General features: G+C 41.5%; 2 protein-coding genes across 5 annotated transcripts in view; one reads left to right on the forward strand and one right to left on the reverse strand.

Moving 5' to 3' along the window:
* Positions 1 to 5,036, forward strand: part of pbx4 (pre-B-cell leukemia transcription factor 4) — a 35,344-nt gene extending 30,308 nt beyond the window's left edge. For 2 of the 4 annotated variants that reach the window (XM_049561849.1, XM_049561846.1), the window contains one exon: positions 1,015 to 4,700. In XM_049561849.1, the coding sequence (XP_049417806.1) occupies positions 1,015 to 1,104 (90 nt within the window). In that variant the 3' untranslated portion in view covers positions 1,105 to 4,700. Of the gene's footprint in view, positions 1 to 987 lie in introns of all 4 variants that reach the window. The other 2 variants (XM_049561847.1, XM_049561848.1) reach the window with 2 other exon arrangements.
* A 187-nt stretch (positions 5,037 to 5,223) lies between these two features.
* Positions 5,224 to 12,533, reverse strand: lpar2a (lysophosphatidic acid receptor 2a). Its single transcript, XM_049561854.1, has 4 exons — positions 12,194 to 12,533; positions 8,424 to 9,176; positions 7,436 to 7,698; positions 5,224 to 5,457 (listed from the first exon to the last, which is right to left on the reverse strand). Exons 2-4 carry the CDS (start codon positions 9,172 to 9,174, stop codon positions 5,371 to 5,373), a joined length of 1,101 nt encoding a protein of 366 aa, XP_049417811.1. The 5' UTR covers positions 9,175 to 9,176; positions 12,194 to 12,533; the 3' UTR covers positions 5,224 to 5,370.
* Between the last annotated feature and the right edge of the window lie 5,050 nt (positions 12,534 to 17,583).

Consider the following 17,583-nt stretch of genomic DNA (forward strand, 5'->3'; position numbering starts at 1 on the left):
ACTTCAGGCTTCAGTCCGCTCTGAATACTCTGTTTCCAACTGTTTGGTCTACTCTGGCTACAGCATGACATCATAGTGTGCCTGATTTCTTAATATGGTCATCTGCTCCTGACATGATACTTTACATGTTTACATTAGATAGCCTACACTGCTACATGTAGGGTGCGTTAAGAAACCTGTATTCTTGGTTGTTTTCTCGCCAATTTCAGATCATATTCCTGCTGAACATGTCTGATTGTGTTTAGAAGCTTTTATTGGTGATATTTTACGTTACAGAGTGCCGCTATTTTATGTTAGACATACCCCGGCTGCAGTGACGTTGCAGAGATATTGAGATACCAAAGACTAGGGATGTTCCTGGCGACTAATTCCCAGTAGACTAAATGAAAAATTTAATTAAGACTAGTCTAAAAAAGGACTAAAAAGACAACAGCTCCAATTTCCCACCGTGCTGTTTAAAATTTTACTCTGCTCGAGCATAACAGCAGTGAGGGGCACTGCTGTCTGACGGCTCTGTAGCACCCGCTAGTGGCGGGTGTCTGCATGACAGTTAAGTGGCCTTGTACATGAATAAAACACCAATGGGTTTAACCGCTAAATATTTCTGGTGCCGACTAGCGAGGTGGCGGACGTTAAATCTGACTCCGTCTTCACTTTTGGGCCACGACCCACCAGTTGGGAACCACTGTTCTAGCAGAAACCCAAAATACAAGTGCGAACCTGAAAATGAAGATAATAGGTCCTCTTTAAATTACTGGGTTACAGTCAGTAGGAATACATCTTCTGATTTCTCTGAGTAACCTTACTTGGGTGGATGAAAACACTCTGAGTGTAAGCAGCTGATATTATGTGTTAACACATGTAGTTCTTAGAGTTAAACGCATTTTGTCTGCAACCAGTGAGCTATCTTGAGACTGCGTCATTTGGCTTGTAAGCACAAATATAGCTGATTTAGACGACTAATTATAAAACTCCTTCTTCATGCAGAACACTCTCTTCCCTGACTGTTCGCAGGCTAACAGCTGGCAGGACACCACCAACCCCCCCTCGGTCACCTCTCCTCCCGGTCCTCCTGGCAGCGTCCACTCCGACACCTCCAACTGATTCGGTGGCTCTCCCTGCCATCTCTTCATTCCCACTGCGGTCTGCTCTGACTACCATCCTCTGTCCTCATTTTTCACTATTCCCTCGTCTCTCAACTAGACAGCCGCAAGAGGCTGCGCGCGCATTTCATAAACACCACACTGTGCTGGAACACAGGACAGCCGAACAGTAATTAGGAGGAGTTCTCCCTCCACCCCACAGCTCCACTTCAACGCTAGAAGCTCCAGAATAAAAAGAGGGGCGGAGCTTACTGATGCTGAGACAGATAGGAAACATCTTTACTATCAAGGACTTTTTGAAAAACCACTGACCCAGCTGTGTAGATGATCATGATGTCTGTACATTATGTGTATATGCACGTTAACTTCACACAGTACTCACACAGCTTGTCCATGTGCTGTTGACCTCTGCACTCGACCCTTTGCTTTGGAAAACTGTGTGTGATTGCCTGTATCTCTTGAAGCCTTGGCGTTTGACGGCCAAACTGTTGATACGGATCACCAGGGAGCTCCCCTCACCTCGCTCGTACCAAAGTGCTGCCCCGGTAGTTGTCAACACATCTGTTCCTCCGAGATCACCCTCTGCCAACTCAACACAAGACACTGTTGTATCTTCCAGTCCTTTATAGCTCGGTGTTTCATTCTGTTGGAGATTTAAAATAAGTGAGCTGTGCACAGACGTGCATGCACCCCCCTTCCATAACACACACCTCACAACTTTTCAGTCGTTTTCACAGTGAGCTGACATAAAAGATGTGTCAAGCACAAACGTTAGCATCCTTGTTATGGGTGTCTCTACCTGTCAAAGGGTAGTCAAGGGGATCACTGTTCTAAACCAGGCAGGACAGGTGATAATAGGGCTGGTGAGAAGAGGAGGAAAGGGCAGAGAGAGGAGAATATCTTTGGTTGAGTGGATGTAACTAATAGCCCTTTTTGTTGCTAACCAATAGAGGGTGTTGGTAGATGGCTTGTAGACTTTACTTCTTGCTTTCTGTCCACTAGTTTATTTGATTGTAGGCTATTTTCTAATGCTGTTTCACCAAGAATGCACCAGCCACCACCAAAAATGAGCTCAATAAAGCATCTAAATGACGTTGAAGGAGAAGGGCGGAAAGATTGTGGGGCATCGATGTGTTATTGGGACAAACGTGACATGAATTTAGAAACGTGACTGTCTTCCATGCATGTAGGACTTCTAGGCGTGATATTATTGTTTTTCATTTAACCTTCCGAGTTTTTAGCTTCGTTTTTATTAACAAAAGAAAAAAAAAATAAAAGGGTATAATTATTACAGTCAGACCAAAAAGGAAAAAGTGCATCATGTATTGCTATGATGTGTGTGTCTCTGTGTGGGCGTGTGTACAGTGTTCTTTGGGATGTCTTAGTCAAACTGGCTGGTGCCCTCTGACCTTTGTAAGCATTATAGAGACTGGGTGCTTCCACCAGCCAATGACACACCAGGTTGGGGGGGGGGAGGGGTTCAACTGAGATCTCCTCCTTCTCCCCATCTTGAAACATTCAAAGCTTGTGAGCCCGAGGCAACACACTACAACCTTCTGTTGTATCAAAACCAAAAATACCACGTTCAGCAATGTAATAATGCTACTCTGTGTCTCTCTAAAGTTGGCGCACAGCCACCTTTTCAGTTCGAGGAGAGGAGGGAATTATATTTGTATCTGTGTCTCTCTGTGTGGTGTTGTCATGCCTCAAGTTGATTTGATTTTTGGGCTTTTTTCGTTGTGGGGCGTCATGGGAGGGTGGGTGGAGTGAGGACCGTCATATCACACCTGTAATTTGATTGTGAGCATAGAAGGTATGCTCTCCCCTTAACCCATCCTTTAATACCTTCTGGTAAAACCACAACTATTTTGTTTTTAGTTCTATGGCCGATTGGGCAAGGGCTTCTCTCTCTCCTCTGTTACCAAAAAAAGAGGCAGCACTGGGTGTGGTAAAACTCATGTTTAAGATAAAAACCTGCAACATTTTTGGGGGATTTTCATTCTTTTTGGAACTATTTTATACATTAACTGTTATGTGAATAACAAAGCATTTTTGATAGTAAGGTACAGCCTTATGAAGATTCAAGTGTCAGTCCAGACTTTGTTAAACCATATGTTACAGAACAAAACTTGAGCTTATGAGCTGGTCACACATGATATCCCACATCTAATTACTCGTTTTGTTACTCATCGCAGTTCATACGACTGTATCTTATGAAATAACGTTATCGCCACACCAAATTATCATGCCCCCCCTCCCCCTTTTTCTACCTGTTGTAATGGATGTCACTGTACAGTTTGTGTAATGTTTCAGTATTTTTTTTTTTTTCTTTTATAAACTTTGATGTTTTGGTTGAGATGCCAGTTTTATTTGGCCTTTGTGTCACAGGATTCACGATAACTCTGTATCAACTTTGAATATTATTTAGGTCTTTTGTTACATAACCGGGTGGCAATGTGGGGTTTAAGGGTGTTACGTTTGGTGCTGTGGAAATATCAGTTGAAGTTCTCCAGTGGACATTATTTGGTGTATCAACCAACCTTTTCCTGTCACTACAAATATTTACTCATTTGTGCTTCCTTTAATTTCAAAATCATTTTCTGATTACTTGAAATCAGAACTTTCAGTTTTAGGGCTGCACCTAACAATTATTTTCACTGTAAATTTATCTGTGGATTATTTTTGGTCTATAAAATGTCAGAAAATTATGAAAAATATGAAACCGTGTTTCCTGAAGCCCAAGATAACATCCTCAGATGTTTTGTTTTGTCCAAATGTTCAGTTTACTGTCAGAGAGGAGCAAAGAAACAAGAAATTATTCACATTTAATAAGCTGGTATCAAAGAGTTTTTACTTTTTTTCTCAAAAACGTACTCAAACTGAATGATAGTTGGCGACTGACTTAATAGTTGACAACTAGTTGATTGATCGTTGGAGATTTATTCTGTCAATGCTGTGGCAAAAAGGAGTTGTAAAACTGTTTAACAGTCTAATGGACGGTTATTAATTCATGCTCTTGGAGCTTCACATTTACTAGCCTTCTACAACTTAATGTGAAGGTGCAGATGTTGCCTGTTTTGTGGAACGTTAATCTTATTAACCCTAGGGTTTACACAAATCAATAATCACCTTCGCAAGGGTTCAGTTTGTCAGCAGGGAAACTACTGGCCTGAGTTTCCTGAGACTTGGTGGAAGTGTAAAGCATGGGTGAAAGAAGAGCCGATCTGAGTCACAGGACTGATACACAAATTATTTTTCACTTTTGTTTGGCTTTGACTGAGGTTTGCACTCGAGAGCGCCTCTGGTTTTTAATGCTTTTATGTTTTACTCTCATACTCTGAGTATGCAAACAGTACTTAGCAGAAACAGGAATTTTGGGGGGGACGGGGGGGGGGGGGGGTTGGTGGCAACTATAAGGCCGACTTTCACATTAAAGCAGATGCACCAATAATGTCAACACACCTAAAATAATGCGTACAGCAAAAACTTTCGCGCCTGATCATTCACTGTAAACATTTAGTGATATTTTTGCAACAGATCTGCAAACCTTGAACACCTACTTTTTATGTTACCGTTGATCATGTTTAAATCTCGTGACTAAATGACTTCCACAGCACCAAATGGCTCCTGAAACCCTTTTGATTTCTTTGTTTTTATTCTTAGTATATTTGTATCTCCCCTCTTTCCCTTGTATTTACCCCTCTCTCTACCTCTGTCTTTCCATTTCTCTTGTATATAACCCCCACTGTTTTCAGACTTGTGAGTCTGTATGAACTCCTTTTATACCTCAACTTTAGAATTGTTCTAGAAAGAGTAAAACAAAAAGGAAGAATATGACAAATTGTAGTGTTCTTATTAGAAAATTAATAAAAAATGATTTAGTGTGATTTTTCAGTATTTGATTTCAGATTTTAGGAGTGTTTCATTTTATAATTTGTCACAAATGCTCTTGTGATAGTCAAATGTAATAAAAGGAGAGATTGCACCATCTGATGATTAATATGTGAATCTGTCAGCCTCGTCGAGATGGCGGATACGCTGTCCTATGAGAGATGAAAACGTGTCCCACATGGATAAAATCATTTTTGAAAAATGCAACTTTATACTTTTTTTTTTTTTTTTTTCTCATTCAATTCAGAAATGCAAACAGAAGAGAGGTCAATTGGCAGGAGTTGACTAACGTCCAACAGAAATACAAAATATATTTACACAGTCTGTGCTGGTTAGATGGCAGTAAAAGTCTTTTTAAATTGCAGGCCTACAGCCATCATACCACCGACAGCGTCCAGCCGTCTTCTTTACTGTTTGTACAGACGGCCTGATCTTCTGACTTCTCCACACAGCCAAGAGTTTCCTGTTGACGAAACATAATTTATTAGGAGGACATCAAGGAAAAGTCTGGTTTGAATTTCAGGGAAATCCAGGCAATTCAATTATGATGCCATTTTCTTTTGGTAACTTTTGTGAAAATAACTGACATATTTGCTGAAACTGTTGCTAAAAGAAATACTGGACAAGACAGTCTGTGGAAAAAAATCATGTCCCTCCTCCTCTTCCTGCTGTCTCTAATAGCATTTGCTAGAATTAACAGTGACAAACAAAAGGAGGAGGAGTTGAGGGGTCTGTAACACAGCTGTCAATCATGTCAATCGCTGCTCATGAACTGCAGCCGAACTGTCAAACTAGGAAGCACTGATCAAATCTGAATCAAGATTCTGTCCCTGCATTGCCTATTTCCATCCATTCATTTTCATCTGCTTATCTGGGCAAAGCACCCCAGACGTCCCTCTCCCCAGCAATGCTTTCCAGCTCCTCCAGGGGGACCCCAAGGTGTTCCCAGGCCAGACGAGATATGTAATCCCTCCAGCGTGTTCTGGGTCTGCCCCGGTGCCTCCTACCAGTGGGACGTGCGGGGACATCTTTAACGGGAGGCGCCCAGGAAGCATCCTGATCAGATGCCTGAACCACCTCAACTGACCCTGTCGACGTGAAGGAGCAGCGGCTCTACTCCGAGCTCCCTCCAGATGTCCGAGCTCCTTACCCTATCTCTAAGGCTGAGCCCAGCCACCCCATGGAGGAAACTCATTTCGGCTGCTAGTCCGCGATCTCATTCTTTCTTTCACTACCCAGAGCTCATGACCATAGGTGAGGGTTGGGAGGTAGATGGACCTTCCGGCTCAGCCTTCTCTTTACCACGATTGTCCGGCGCAACGCCCTCATCACTGTGGAAGCTGCACCAAACCACTGATCTCTCTCGTGCTCCGTCCTACCCTCACTCATGAACAAGACCCTAAGATACTTGAACTCCCTGGCTTGAGGCAGTAACTCTGCTATTTCTCACCTCAGATGTTCTCAGAAGCGTATTTTGATGTGCTGGTTAGCTGGTAAATAAAATTTGTGACTGGGCAGCCATGTTGAAAACAGCTGACCGGATCGGCTTTCTCATTTTACAACCAAACAGTGCACTAAAATATGTTTCTGAAAACATTTGAGGTGAGAAACGGGAAATGCAGTAAAACAATCTTAATGTATATTTGAGCAGCACTGCCTTGTTTTTTTCTGAAATTCATGAGCAGTGATTGACAGCTGCCTTTGAGACTCCTCAGCTTTGATTGGCTGTTTTCATGAATATGCAGTAAGGCCATTATACGCACTACCAGGCAATAGAGTAGGCAGAGGAATGTGGGGTTTTTTTGTTTGTTTGTTTTTTTTCAAATTATGTCTCCTTTAGTGCCGTGTTGATACTGTGACAGTTTCTGCAAATATGAAAAAAAAGCAGTCATGACTCAAAGCTTAACAAAATGAAACAAAGAAATCAAGAAGGGGAATTGGCTGGTTCCTTTTCGTGCCAGGTACAAAGTATCTGATATGTTACATTGGAAATCAGCGTGTGCACTGGTGTGGTGATTGAAAACCTGCATGACTCACTGAGAGGGAGTAACAGAAAAGCAATAATCAGAATGTGGGCCTTTTTTGTTCATCTAGGCCACAGGTACGGATGTAAATAAAGTGACACCTGTTTTAAAGTGCTTGGAGGGAAACAAGCAACGGTACTCAAGGCCTGTGGGCCAGATTTGGCCCGTGATAGGGTGCCGAGTGGCCTCTCAGCCATTTTGGGATTGGCATTAAAAGCATTAAAATAAAGTCCCAGGAGAGGATCACCCTGACCCAACAGAGGTTCAGACTAAGCCTTGACTGACCTCAAATCCTAGGCCCACAGACCTGGCCCACAGCGTCCTGGTTTTTTTTGTTTTTTTTTGCAAAATTGGTCCCCAGGCAAAGCAAGTTAAGTAACTCTGCTGTAAAGTTAACAGGTTGTACTACGACTGTACCTCTGGCAGTGGTGAGTCAGCCTCGACAGGTGACAGCTCCCTCTGCTGGTCGCCACCTCTCCGACACAGGCAGCACAGGATCTTCTTGAACGTCCTCCGCATCTCGTCATCCCGCAGGGAATAGATGATGGGGTTGACCAGAGAGTTGCACTCTGCTATCACCAAACAGAACTTCTCGTAGGCGTTGGCGTGGCTGGCTTTACCCAGCAGCCCGTCCAGTAAGAGGGTCACGAGGCCGGGCATCCAGCAGATTACGAAGGCGCCTGCAGAGATGTGCATTGTTAACAACAATCAGTTTAAACCTTCTACAAACACAGCCATGTGATATGACAGCTGTTAGCCTCAAAGTGCAGCTACATTAGGCAACATTTGTACCTTGATTGCTTAATATCAAGTTTAACTGCCGGTTAGAAAATATTTGCCTGCAGGAGGTGAGTCACCTGAACAATCAGAGGTGGATTACAAGGAGAAATGCCATTTCAATTTCACTTGTGTTACACTGGAAATTCCTAACCGGCTTTTTTACATGATATACCCCATGTAATCAGACGAGGTCTGACAAACAAACAAAGCGACAGCTGCAGAACTGGTTTCTGGGGGAAGTGGGAGGCCGCATGTAGCAATACTTAAAAACCGCTCTTTGAGTTAAGGCACATTTAGAAGACTACTGATACCTTTAATACACAGTTTCTTTTTACATGAAATGGTGTGCTGGAAGCCTTGACACCTTATCTTCTGAGAAACTAAATAGCAGATACATTTTTTGTTGTGAGAAAACTAAAATGTGAGTTGTGCAAATGTGCAAGAAAAGCAAAGTAAAACAAAAATAAGTCCCTAATATTTTGCACAAAAAGTGTAGATGTGCATTTTAAAAATGAGCCAGAGCTACCTCTGTTAATTTTGTGGTTAATTAAAACCCAAACCTTACAAACTTCTGACCCAAAACTAACATCCAGCAGTTGATGGTCGAACACAAACAAGCTCTCACCCAGAACCATGGAGATGGTTTTCATCAGATTGATAACAGTCTGCCTGTGCCACGTCTCCGACGTGTGCTGAGCAGCGTAACAGGTCTGGTATCTCACATAGACAAAGATCCGTGTGTACATGGCCACCATGATAAGGAAAATGAGCAGATTGAGAACTGCCCAGAATATGAGGAAGCGGCGGCTGTAGAGAGGAGCGACGGTGGAGCAGTCAGCCAGATCACACTCGCAGTTCCAAAACGTGGAGGGCACCAGGCCCATCATGATGCTTAGAGCCCAAATGCCGACTATCAGCAGCACCACGCGTCGCTTGGTCATCTTGCTGTGCAGCTGCATGGTGATGATACTCTGGTGGCGCTCCACAGCAACAGCCAGCAGGTTGGCCACAGAGGCTGTCAGGCTGATGTCAATCAAAGCCCCGCGGATGTACCACTGCTCCTTGGTGAGTGTTCTGGTCCAGGGGCCCGTGTTCAACATCAGGTTGGTGTAGGCAATACCAGCAAACAGGTCCGCCGCAGCCATGTTGCCCAGGAGATAGTAGATGGGGAAGTGGAAGCGGTGGTTCATGAAGATGGCCACCATCACCATCAGGTTGGCCAAGACTACGATGAGACATACTGTCAAGCCCAGTCCGATCACAAAAAAGTCCCGCGGCGACCACGTTTCGCTGATCTTCTTACCCACCAGGTTGTAGAAGAAGGTGACATTGTGGCTGTAGTCGCAGGGACTCCACACACTGCTCTCCATGGCCATAGCTGGGGACACAAAACTGACATGTGAGTATATGTACCTGCTTCTACAGGAGGTGCAACAACACGTTATAGTGCATCAATATAAGGCTTTTAATTCATGGTGACACCACAAGAAGATTATCATGTTTTTGGAGAAATAAAACAGTGATTGCAGAGAGAAGCAGACAGAGGGTCTACAGTCTGTGTTTGAAGGATATATCCAGGATGTCAAACTGACTCAGCAGCAACAACAGGTTAAAAAGACAAAGATAGTTAGAAGCTAAAGCCGAACTGTAGGCTACAGATCACAGTGTAAAAGTGAACCACCACATCACTGCTAATCGCCACAGAAGACAATGAATATAAAGGGAAACTTCGCTGATATTGAACCAGCTGTGTGGCATCACAGTGTGTGCAGATGAACAGGGTCGGTCTTTGTTTCACTGTTAGAATCATAAAAAGCAAAAGCAGCATGTGTTTACATTCAGTAGGCTATATCTTCAGTAGCTAGCTAGCTAACCCTACACTTTGCAGGGTTTGATTTTGGTTTTGGAACAAGGAAGAAACGTAGATCTTTTTCCAACCTCTCCAGGTAACAAGTATCATTAATACACAACGTGCCCCAGGCACAACATTTAGCTCCAAATCCACAAAACCAGCCTGAAAATGAGAGTCAATGGAGCACATCTGTGTTGTTGTCAGACCCTGGTCTGAGCCAGCCTGATGCTACAAATGTTATAATACACTGAAAATGGAAACACAAGACAGTCTAAAGATCCTATTTTTGCTGTTTTAAGAATAGATTATTATACTGAACTGTGGCTTTAGTCAACGTAACATTCAACAAAGTGGTTTCAGTGTGTCTGTAGAGATACTCATCAGCAGCAGAGAGAGGGAACATGACTTCAGGCCACACGCACAGAAACAGAGATGTGTTGTTATTAAGACTGCCTCATTGCCAGCGATGATTTGATAAAGCCGGCGCATAACTCTTTGTGAACTGTCTCTATAAAATGTTAGGAAATAGTGTTAAAAATGCTCATCACAGTTCTCCAGAGACAGAGCTGGCCCTATCTACAGAAATATTTAGAGTTACTAAGGTTTAGAAGGTTTTTTAATGAACATGAGATAACATTTAAATATAAATTTAACATTTCATGCCGTGTGACAAAACAAGCTCAGTGACGCTAAAAATAGGAAGTAGTTTCCCAGCAAGACAAGCACTCCTGGGACTGTCGTAAAAACAAACAAAAATCATACGTATTTACTGCAGGTTGTTTAAACATAGTGTTGCTGCTAAAAGGTCTCACTGTCTCCTTCTGTTTAACTGAGTCAGCAAAGGGACTTCAGGGAAGACAGTGATGGTAACAGATGGTTATATTAGTGTCAGGATGTGGTTAGTATGTGAAAGAAGTGAGGGGGAAACTCGTACAACATAAGGCACTGCATAGATATTATCATACTCTACTCTACTCTAGTTACAACTCCACAGAGTGAAGCTGTTGGAAATGTAAAACTGAGATAAGAACTTCCCTGCACTGTATATGAGAATGTAGTCTGGTCAGATCACTCTGGATTAGAGTATTAGGTATGGTTCAGTACAATTCGGTACATTTTTTTTCCGTTTCCACTGTGAAAAGTTGTGGATGGTACCAAGTGAACCGTTCCTAACCGTCCCCATGTTTGGTCCCCCCTCTGTTGGGGTACCTAGCACACAGATCTGGTACTAAAAGGTGGAGCTGTGAACACTGCAGTCTGTTGATTGGTCAGTAGCGCACGGTCGCTCTGCTCAGGGCTGAGTTGTAGCTGTTTTGAGGCTCGTGTAACCACTGCTCATACCGAGGAGTTTTATTTATAGACTGCAACTATAAAGTGAAAGGATGTTGTGCTGCCTTTCACAGCAGCTGCAGAGTGGAAAAAGTAACTTAATTCACTGGGCCGACTGCCGGCAACATTCACTTGTAATGTTATTCAACACATGAGTAACATTACAAGTGTTACTCATGCATTGAGTAACATTCACTTGTAATGTTACTCAACGCATGAGTTGACAACGTGAATCCATCAGCACACCTTAAAGTTTAATGTGACAGCTTCGACCATTACTTTAGTTTTTATATGACATAGTCTTTTAGTAATGAGTGGATCTTCAGGCAGGTTATGTGAACAGTATGTATCTCAATCCTCACTCAGAGAAAAAGAAAGTGTTGCAGAGCGTCGTTCCTGTGGGCTACAGCAACACTAAACCCCTGAGCTTGCCTCAGGAGGACTAAATGCACGACCCGCTATTTTTAAATATCCCATGGAGTGAGACTTTCACTGCAGCCTGTTCTATTTTGTGAAGAAAATGTCGACTTGCAGCCTTGTTCTGTGGACGAGGTGCAGACTTCCATCTGTGTCACCAATAATGAGGAAATACAGTGAGAGCTGGACGGAGTAGTGAGTGACAACAACCTGCCCGCATGTAACAGTACTGTTTGCAGTGGAAACACTAGGGTCTAGGCACCATGTCTGAAGGGTCACTTTTGGTTCCAAAGATACTGTACCTAAAGTGTTTTGGTGTGTGTGTGTGTGTGTGTGTGTGTGTGTGTGTGTGTGCTTAACCACATCCTGCTTGGGGCACCCATAAGTGCCTAGGGCCAGCCCTGGCCCCCCCCCCCCAAAAAGTGACACCCCTTCAAGTGCTGGTTTTGTCCAACGACCAGCCCACAACCTCAAACATGCCCAGTGTGTATTGTAAGACAGACCAAAGCAGCACACTCTAAGATCTGAGCAGCTGACACCACATGGCAGAGGATTATTTGGCTAACAAACAAAACAATTCAAGACAGTTTTACTCTTCATTCTAGGGCAAAAACATTTTAAAAATAAGAGACATAACACGCGTAATATATAAAACACTTTAAACTGGTGTGACGTGTTCCAGCATGCAGTTTAACGTGCTGCTGATACTGGTTATCTCTCATCTCTGAACGAAACTCACGCGTCGAGCACATTTTCAGACTTTCTACAGAAGAAGTGTTAAATTATTTGAGACCTACCACCGGTTTTAGAGTCTCCTCCATCCAGACAGGTCCCACATGAAACTGGAGCTGGTCGCCTCCATTAGATGAAACACACACACGGTCTGTGAGCGGCTCTGTTTGTCCACACAGGTCGACGCCTCTGTGAATCATCTCACTCAGATCAGCTGGACCCGACAGACAGGTAGCCGTGCTGCCTCCAGCTGCAGCCGGGAGTGTCGGAAAACCCAGAAACGCGGTCGGTTGTTCCCTTTCTGTGGCTTTAAAGAAGAAATGTCGCTTTGAGGAACCATCCTCATAATCTTACTGAAATTTGAGATATTACTCAACTAGTTTCAACTCAAACCGGATGTGTTTTTATTAACTCTTTACAGTTAGCTCTGTTTGAGTCCCAAATTCTCGGAGCTACACGTGAAGTAGCCTACGCAAATGACATACCAACACAATGACAATAACGTTAAATACATAAAAGGGCTTTCGCAAGAAACGCGAACAGGAATAGTCATTTAGGAGGAGCACCTGAAGGCAGCGCAGCATAAAAAACCTCTGACTGAGGGCAAGGGCGTTTCTATGATTTGGGAACACTGGGGGCTCAGTCCGGACCTCTGTGGGGGGTCCAGGGGGGATCCTAAAAATTTTTTTTTAAATTTTTTTTTTTTTCAATCAATCAATCAATTCAATCAATTTTATTTATACAGCCCAATATCACGAATCACAATTTGCCTCACAGGGCTTTACAGCATACGACATCCCTCTGTCCTTATGACCCTCGCAGCGGATAAGGAAAAACTCCCCCAAAAAAACCCTTTAACGGGGGAAAAAAAACGGTAGAAACCTCAGGAAGAGCAACTGAAGAGGGATCCCTCTTCCAGGACGGACAGACGTGCAATAGATGTCGTACAGAACAGATCAGCATAACAAATTAACAGTAATCCACATGACACAATGAGACAGAGAGAGAGAGAGAGAAAGAGAGAGAGAGAGAGAGAGAAATGCAGGTAATGACAGTAGCTTACAGCAACATTGTTGAAAGTAATAATATTATAGTTATAGTTCTGGCTACTGTGGTACAATATGTTGAAAGTATGTATTAATATCTGGCAGTATACATGTGTGACAATAGTCATGTGTATAATAACAGTAGAAGTATGACTAATGACTAATGATGGCAGCAGCAGCAGGAGGCATCTGGCAGGACCACGGCAGCAGCACAACCACACACGTCACGCTGTCCAGGCACCGCTGCAATATGAGTTAATCTGAGAGACAGTGGAGCACAAAGGCTCCGGAGAAGAAGCCGAGTTAGTGACATCCAGAATGGCCGAGTTAGCAAGATGCAGTAATAGAATACGAGAGAGAGAGAGAGAGAGAGAGAGAAGAAGAAGAAGAAGAAGAAGAAGAAGAAGAAGAAGAGAAGGTGCCCGGTGTATTATAGGGGGGTCCCCTGGCAGACTAGGCCTAAGTCAGCCTAATTAGGGGCTGGTACAGGGCAAGCCTGAGCCAGCCCTAATTATAAGCTTTATGCTTTTTAATGAACAAGCTTTATTTTGATGCACGTTTATACACGCTGGTATCCTATTTACCATTAAAGTGATTTCTTAGATTGATTATGAATTTCCTGTAGTTTAATATTTTCATTTTAATGCTTTATATTTTTACTCCTCTTCAACTACTGTACTTTTTACTACATTACATTTATTTGTCAGCTTTATTTACGTTTAAGACTCAGATTGATAATACAAAATATAATCCACTAATAAATGATGGTGTATTATGTATCCAAAAATATATATAGCCTTGCATTTTTAATAACAATATCCTTTTGGGCTTTAATGCATGAATGAAGATAATGACAGATTATTAAATCCTGGGCTTAAAAAATAAAAAATAAAACAAATTGTCTATTCTTATTTTAAATATATATATATATATATATATATATATATATATATATATATATATATATAAATGAATGAATGAATAAAAATTAAATTAACAGTAAGGATATTCATAACCACAACTATGGGCTTTTTTCCTGAAATTACCAAACATTTATTTATTACTGTCTATTAGTGTTACTTTTATTTTAAAAGTTTTTACCAGAAGTCTTCATATGCTTTTGTTTCTGTCTTGAGGCCGGTGTAAAATGATTGTTATGATAATCTAGATAATAACTAATTAATTTTCTTTAATTAATTCTCTAATTTTACCTTAACTCGTATAATTGAAGGCTTTTCTCAGATAACTCAGTTTATTAAAAAAAACAAAAAAACAAAAAAAAAGTAATAAGCCTGAGGAAAATTATACTATTTTTCCCCAAAAATCTTCTGACTGAATATATCTTTCTCTCTGTATGGATGTACCCCTGTTTTTTCTATTTTTTCCTTTTTAATTTGATGTCATTTTCTTGTAACATTGCCACTTATTATTCTTTATTTGTATTTGTGCGTGTATATGTGCTGTTATTATTTCGGGTGTCAAATTAGTGTTCACTGCCCTCCAGTGGTCACAGTGAGGAACGGCAACACCACAATAGACGCTTTGCTTAATGCTTATGCAGATGTACTATTACTGTGATTATTAGTAATAACAACTGAAACATCAATATTGATAATAAGTGGATTAATAGAGAGTTCTATTGCATAGAAATTATTTGCTGGATGTATCAGCGTTGGCATATTGTCCGATGGGGTTGAGCAGGTTGAGCTGGTTGTGTTCAGAGTCATGAGTGTCCTCTGACCTCTTGTGGTCACAGTGAGGAACTACATTGCATTACAACCACTGACAGTAAAAATGGATTACACACAATCCATGCCTACACCATGGATGTATTGAGAGGCCAACATACATAATACCATACTAACACTTACTAACCACACATATACATATCAGCCATACTAATACCTTCAAAATAAAACAATCCACTGAGCAGGCACTCAGTGTCATGGAGGCAAAGCACTCAAAATCAGACCCAGTCAACACCCACAGTACCAGAAGTTGTAGTACCAGTCCAACCTGTGGTGCTAATGTAGACATGGTGATGTGCAACATCTACAGGCAAAAAAAAAAGGCAGCGCTAGATTTTTAACAATGTTCTTTCTTGTGTGTGTTTATATTTTACACTGTAAACCTACAAAATGTAACTGAAGCATATTTTCATCTGAATATTGGGAACTGGGCAAAGGTTCTCTGCTCTCTGTCACACAATGTAAAAAGGATGAGAGGTGGAGAGTGGGGATAGATGAGATTTGGAGACCAAAAAATATATAAATAAATAAATAAAAATTGTGATGTATCAGGTAGGGCTGCACCATATTGGACTTGTTGCCGATATCTGATATGCAGGTATGTTACTATTCATTAAATAGATACAGATATTGATATACCCACTTTTTCCCCACTTAATTTTAGTGATCATCAAGTCTCATCTGTAGTGGAATTAACATCATATTACACATACATACTCTTATTGTGATGACCCACCATTAAGCAAAATAACAAAAAGAATGTTGGCCAATTCTAATAGATAATTTTAAAGCCAATATCGGCCAATATCAATGACGTGCAAATATTATTGTGCACTGCTAATATCAGCGATGTCTACATGTGTATACTTCACACACATCTTCCAGCCAACAACACAGAGGATCTATACAATCGCTTCTGTTCCCGAGTTATAGTGGTTGAATAACAGCTGGAAAAAAATGTTTTTGCAGAAAATTATGTTGTCAAAGTCAAGTTGACCTTTGACCTCTTGGATACAAAATGTCATCACGTTATAATTTTATCCTGTTCGACATTTGGTCAAATTTTGCTCTAATTAGTGTATGAATTACTGAGTTATGGCCACAAATGGGTTTGTGAGGTCACACTGACCTTTGACCACCAAATTCTAATCAGTTCATATAATTTTTTACTCAACAAGGAGTCCCTGACCTTTAGGTCACGTGTCTTCAGGGGTCTTCAGGGGGCCGCAAAATTACTGCATGATTTGATAAATTTAATGTTTTTTGTTTGTTTTTTAGAGTGCTGCCCTTGTGACCTGGTCCCAGATAAGCAGATGAAAATGATGGATAGATGGATGTTTTTTAATAAAATGAAAATATGTCTGAAAATAGCAGCTCTTTTTCCACATATTGGCTAATTAGCTGTATTATCATTTCAAATGTATGGACAGTCTTGTAAGCAACAATGGATTGTTTTGTAACTGTTCGAGCAAGAGACTCTGACACACTGTCATCCTCTGGGTCTAAGATTTGTCCGAAATGAAAAATGGGTCCAATATTAACTATTTTTGATAAAACTAATATTAATAGTGACTATGAAGCAAAGGAAATGATCATAATCTGTACTCACATTTACTTTTGCTAGTGTCTCAGTGTGGCGGTAGATTAATGAGTGGTCAATGTATGCAAGCTGTTGTATGGTGTAGACCACAAACTAAAAAACAAGGCTGAAGCCAATTTAACAAGAACATGGTGCCAGGTGAGGGGAAGGGAGCAAACTGACTGAACAGCCAGGCTAAAATGAGCTGCCCCTGGGAGACTGGACAGGTGCTCCCAGTTGCACTTACTCAGCTCCGCCCACCAGGACCTGCAAGACACAACGACAGACAGACAGGGAAAAACACACACACAGCAGGCCCTGGTGAATCAGGAGGCCGTCACACGGGTGTAAAGGCACAAAAAGCAACAAGTGGCTCTTTGTCTGCAGGTGGCAGCACTGTTTCTGAAATGAAGTGCAGATGCTGTGACTTCTCTCAGTGCCTGTATATCTTAAACTGGCCTGACAATGACAAAAAAAGCTCCCTCTTTTAGAGTCGGCTAATGCAGAATTCATACTTCTGTGTTGACTCGACACCGTAGCTACGGCATAGGCTCTGTGTTGACATGGAGCCTACGCCTGTTTTAGTGAGCTGAAACCATTTCCCTCAGTGGAAACAAAACTTTTATTTACTTTAATTTCACAGATAAGAAACAATAAATTATGAAGACAATAAAGCCTCCATGTAAATACGATTTTAAGTCTTGTGTGTGATTTATCCTTTAGGGATTTATACTTTGGGATTTATCCTGGCTTCATATGAGCAGAGCAAATCTCCATTTGTTGCTAGGCTAATTTATACAATGTAAAATGCCATAGGTTTGTGCTAATAACGTTAGCATCTTATATTTGTTTGGAAGACGTTTTTAGTATGAGTTGTTTTGTCAGTGAACCTTGTGAGTTGTAATGGAGCCAAATTGTGTGACGTTACCTTTGTTAAATGTTGCTGTTGTCCCTGGTTTTATATCAGAAGAGGAAAAGTCTGCTAGCTGCTAGGCTAAATTATACAATGTAAAATGCCATAGGTTTGTGCTAAAAACATTAGCATGTTGTATTTGTGGTGAAAATGTGTCCAGATAAAGACA

Source organism: Epinephelus fuscoguttatus, linkage group LG19 (assembly GCF_011397635.1).
Source record: "Epinephelus fuscoguttatus linkage group LG19, E.fuscoguttatus.final_Chr_v1".
Taxonomy (NCBI): Eukaryota; Metazoa; Chordata; class Actinopteri; order Perciformes; family Serranidae; genus Epinephelus; species Epinephelus fuscoguttatus.

What these genes read in the sequence shown, in the direction of transcription:
- lpar2a (XM_049561854.1), bottom strand. Translation starts at nt 9,174, where the DNA reads ATGGCCATGGAGAGCAGTGTGTGGAGTCCCTGCGACTACAGCCACAAT. An exon ending in AACCATCTCCATGGTTCTGG is followed by an intron (nt 7,699 to 8,423) that starts GTGAGAGCTTGT and finishes ACATCTCTGCAG; the next exon opens with GCGCCTTCGTAATCTGCTGG. An exon ending in CTGACTCACCACTGCCAGAG is followed by an intron (nt 5,458 to 7,435) that starts GTACAGTCGTAG and finishes TTTCGTCAACAG; the next exon opens with GAAACTCTTGGCTGTGTGGA.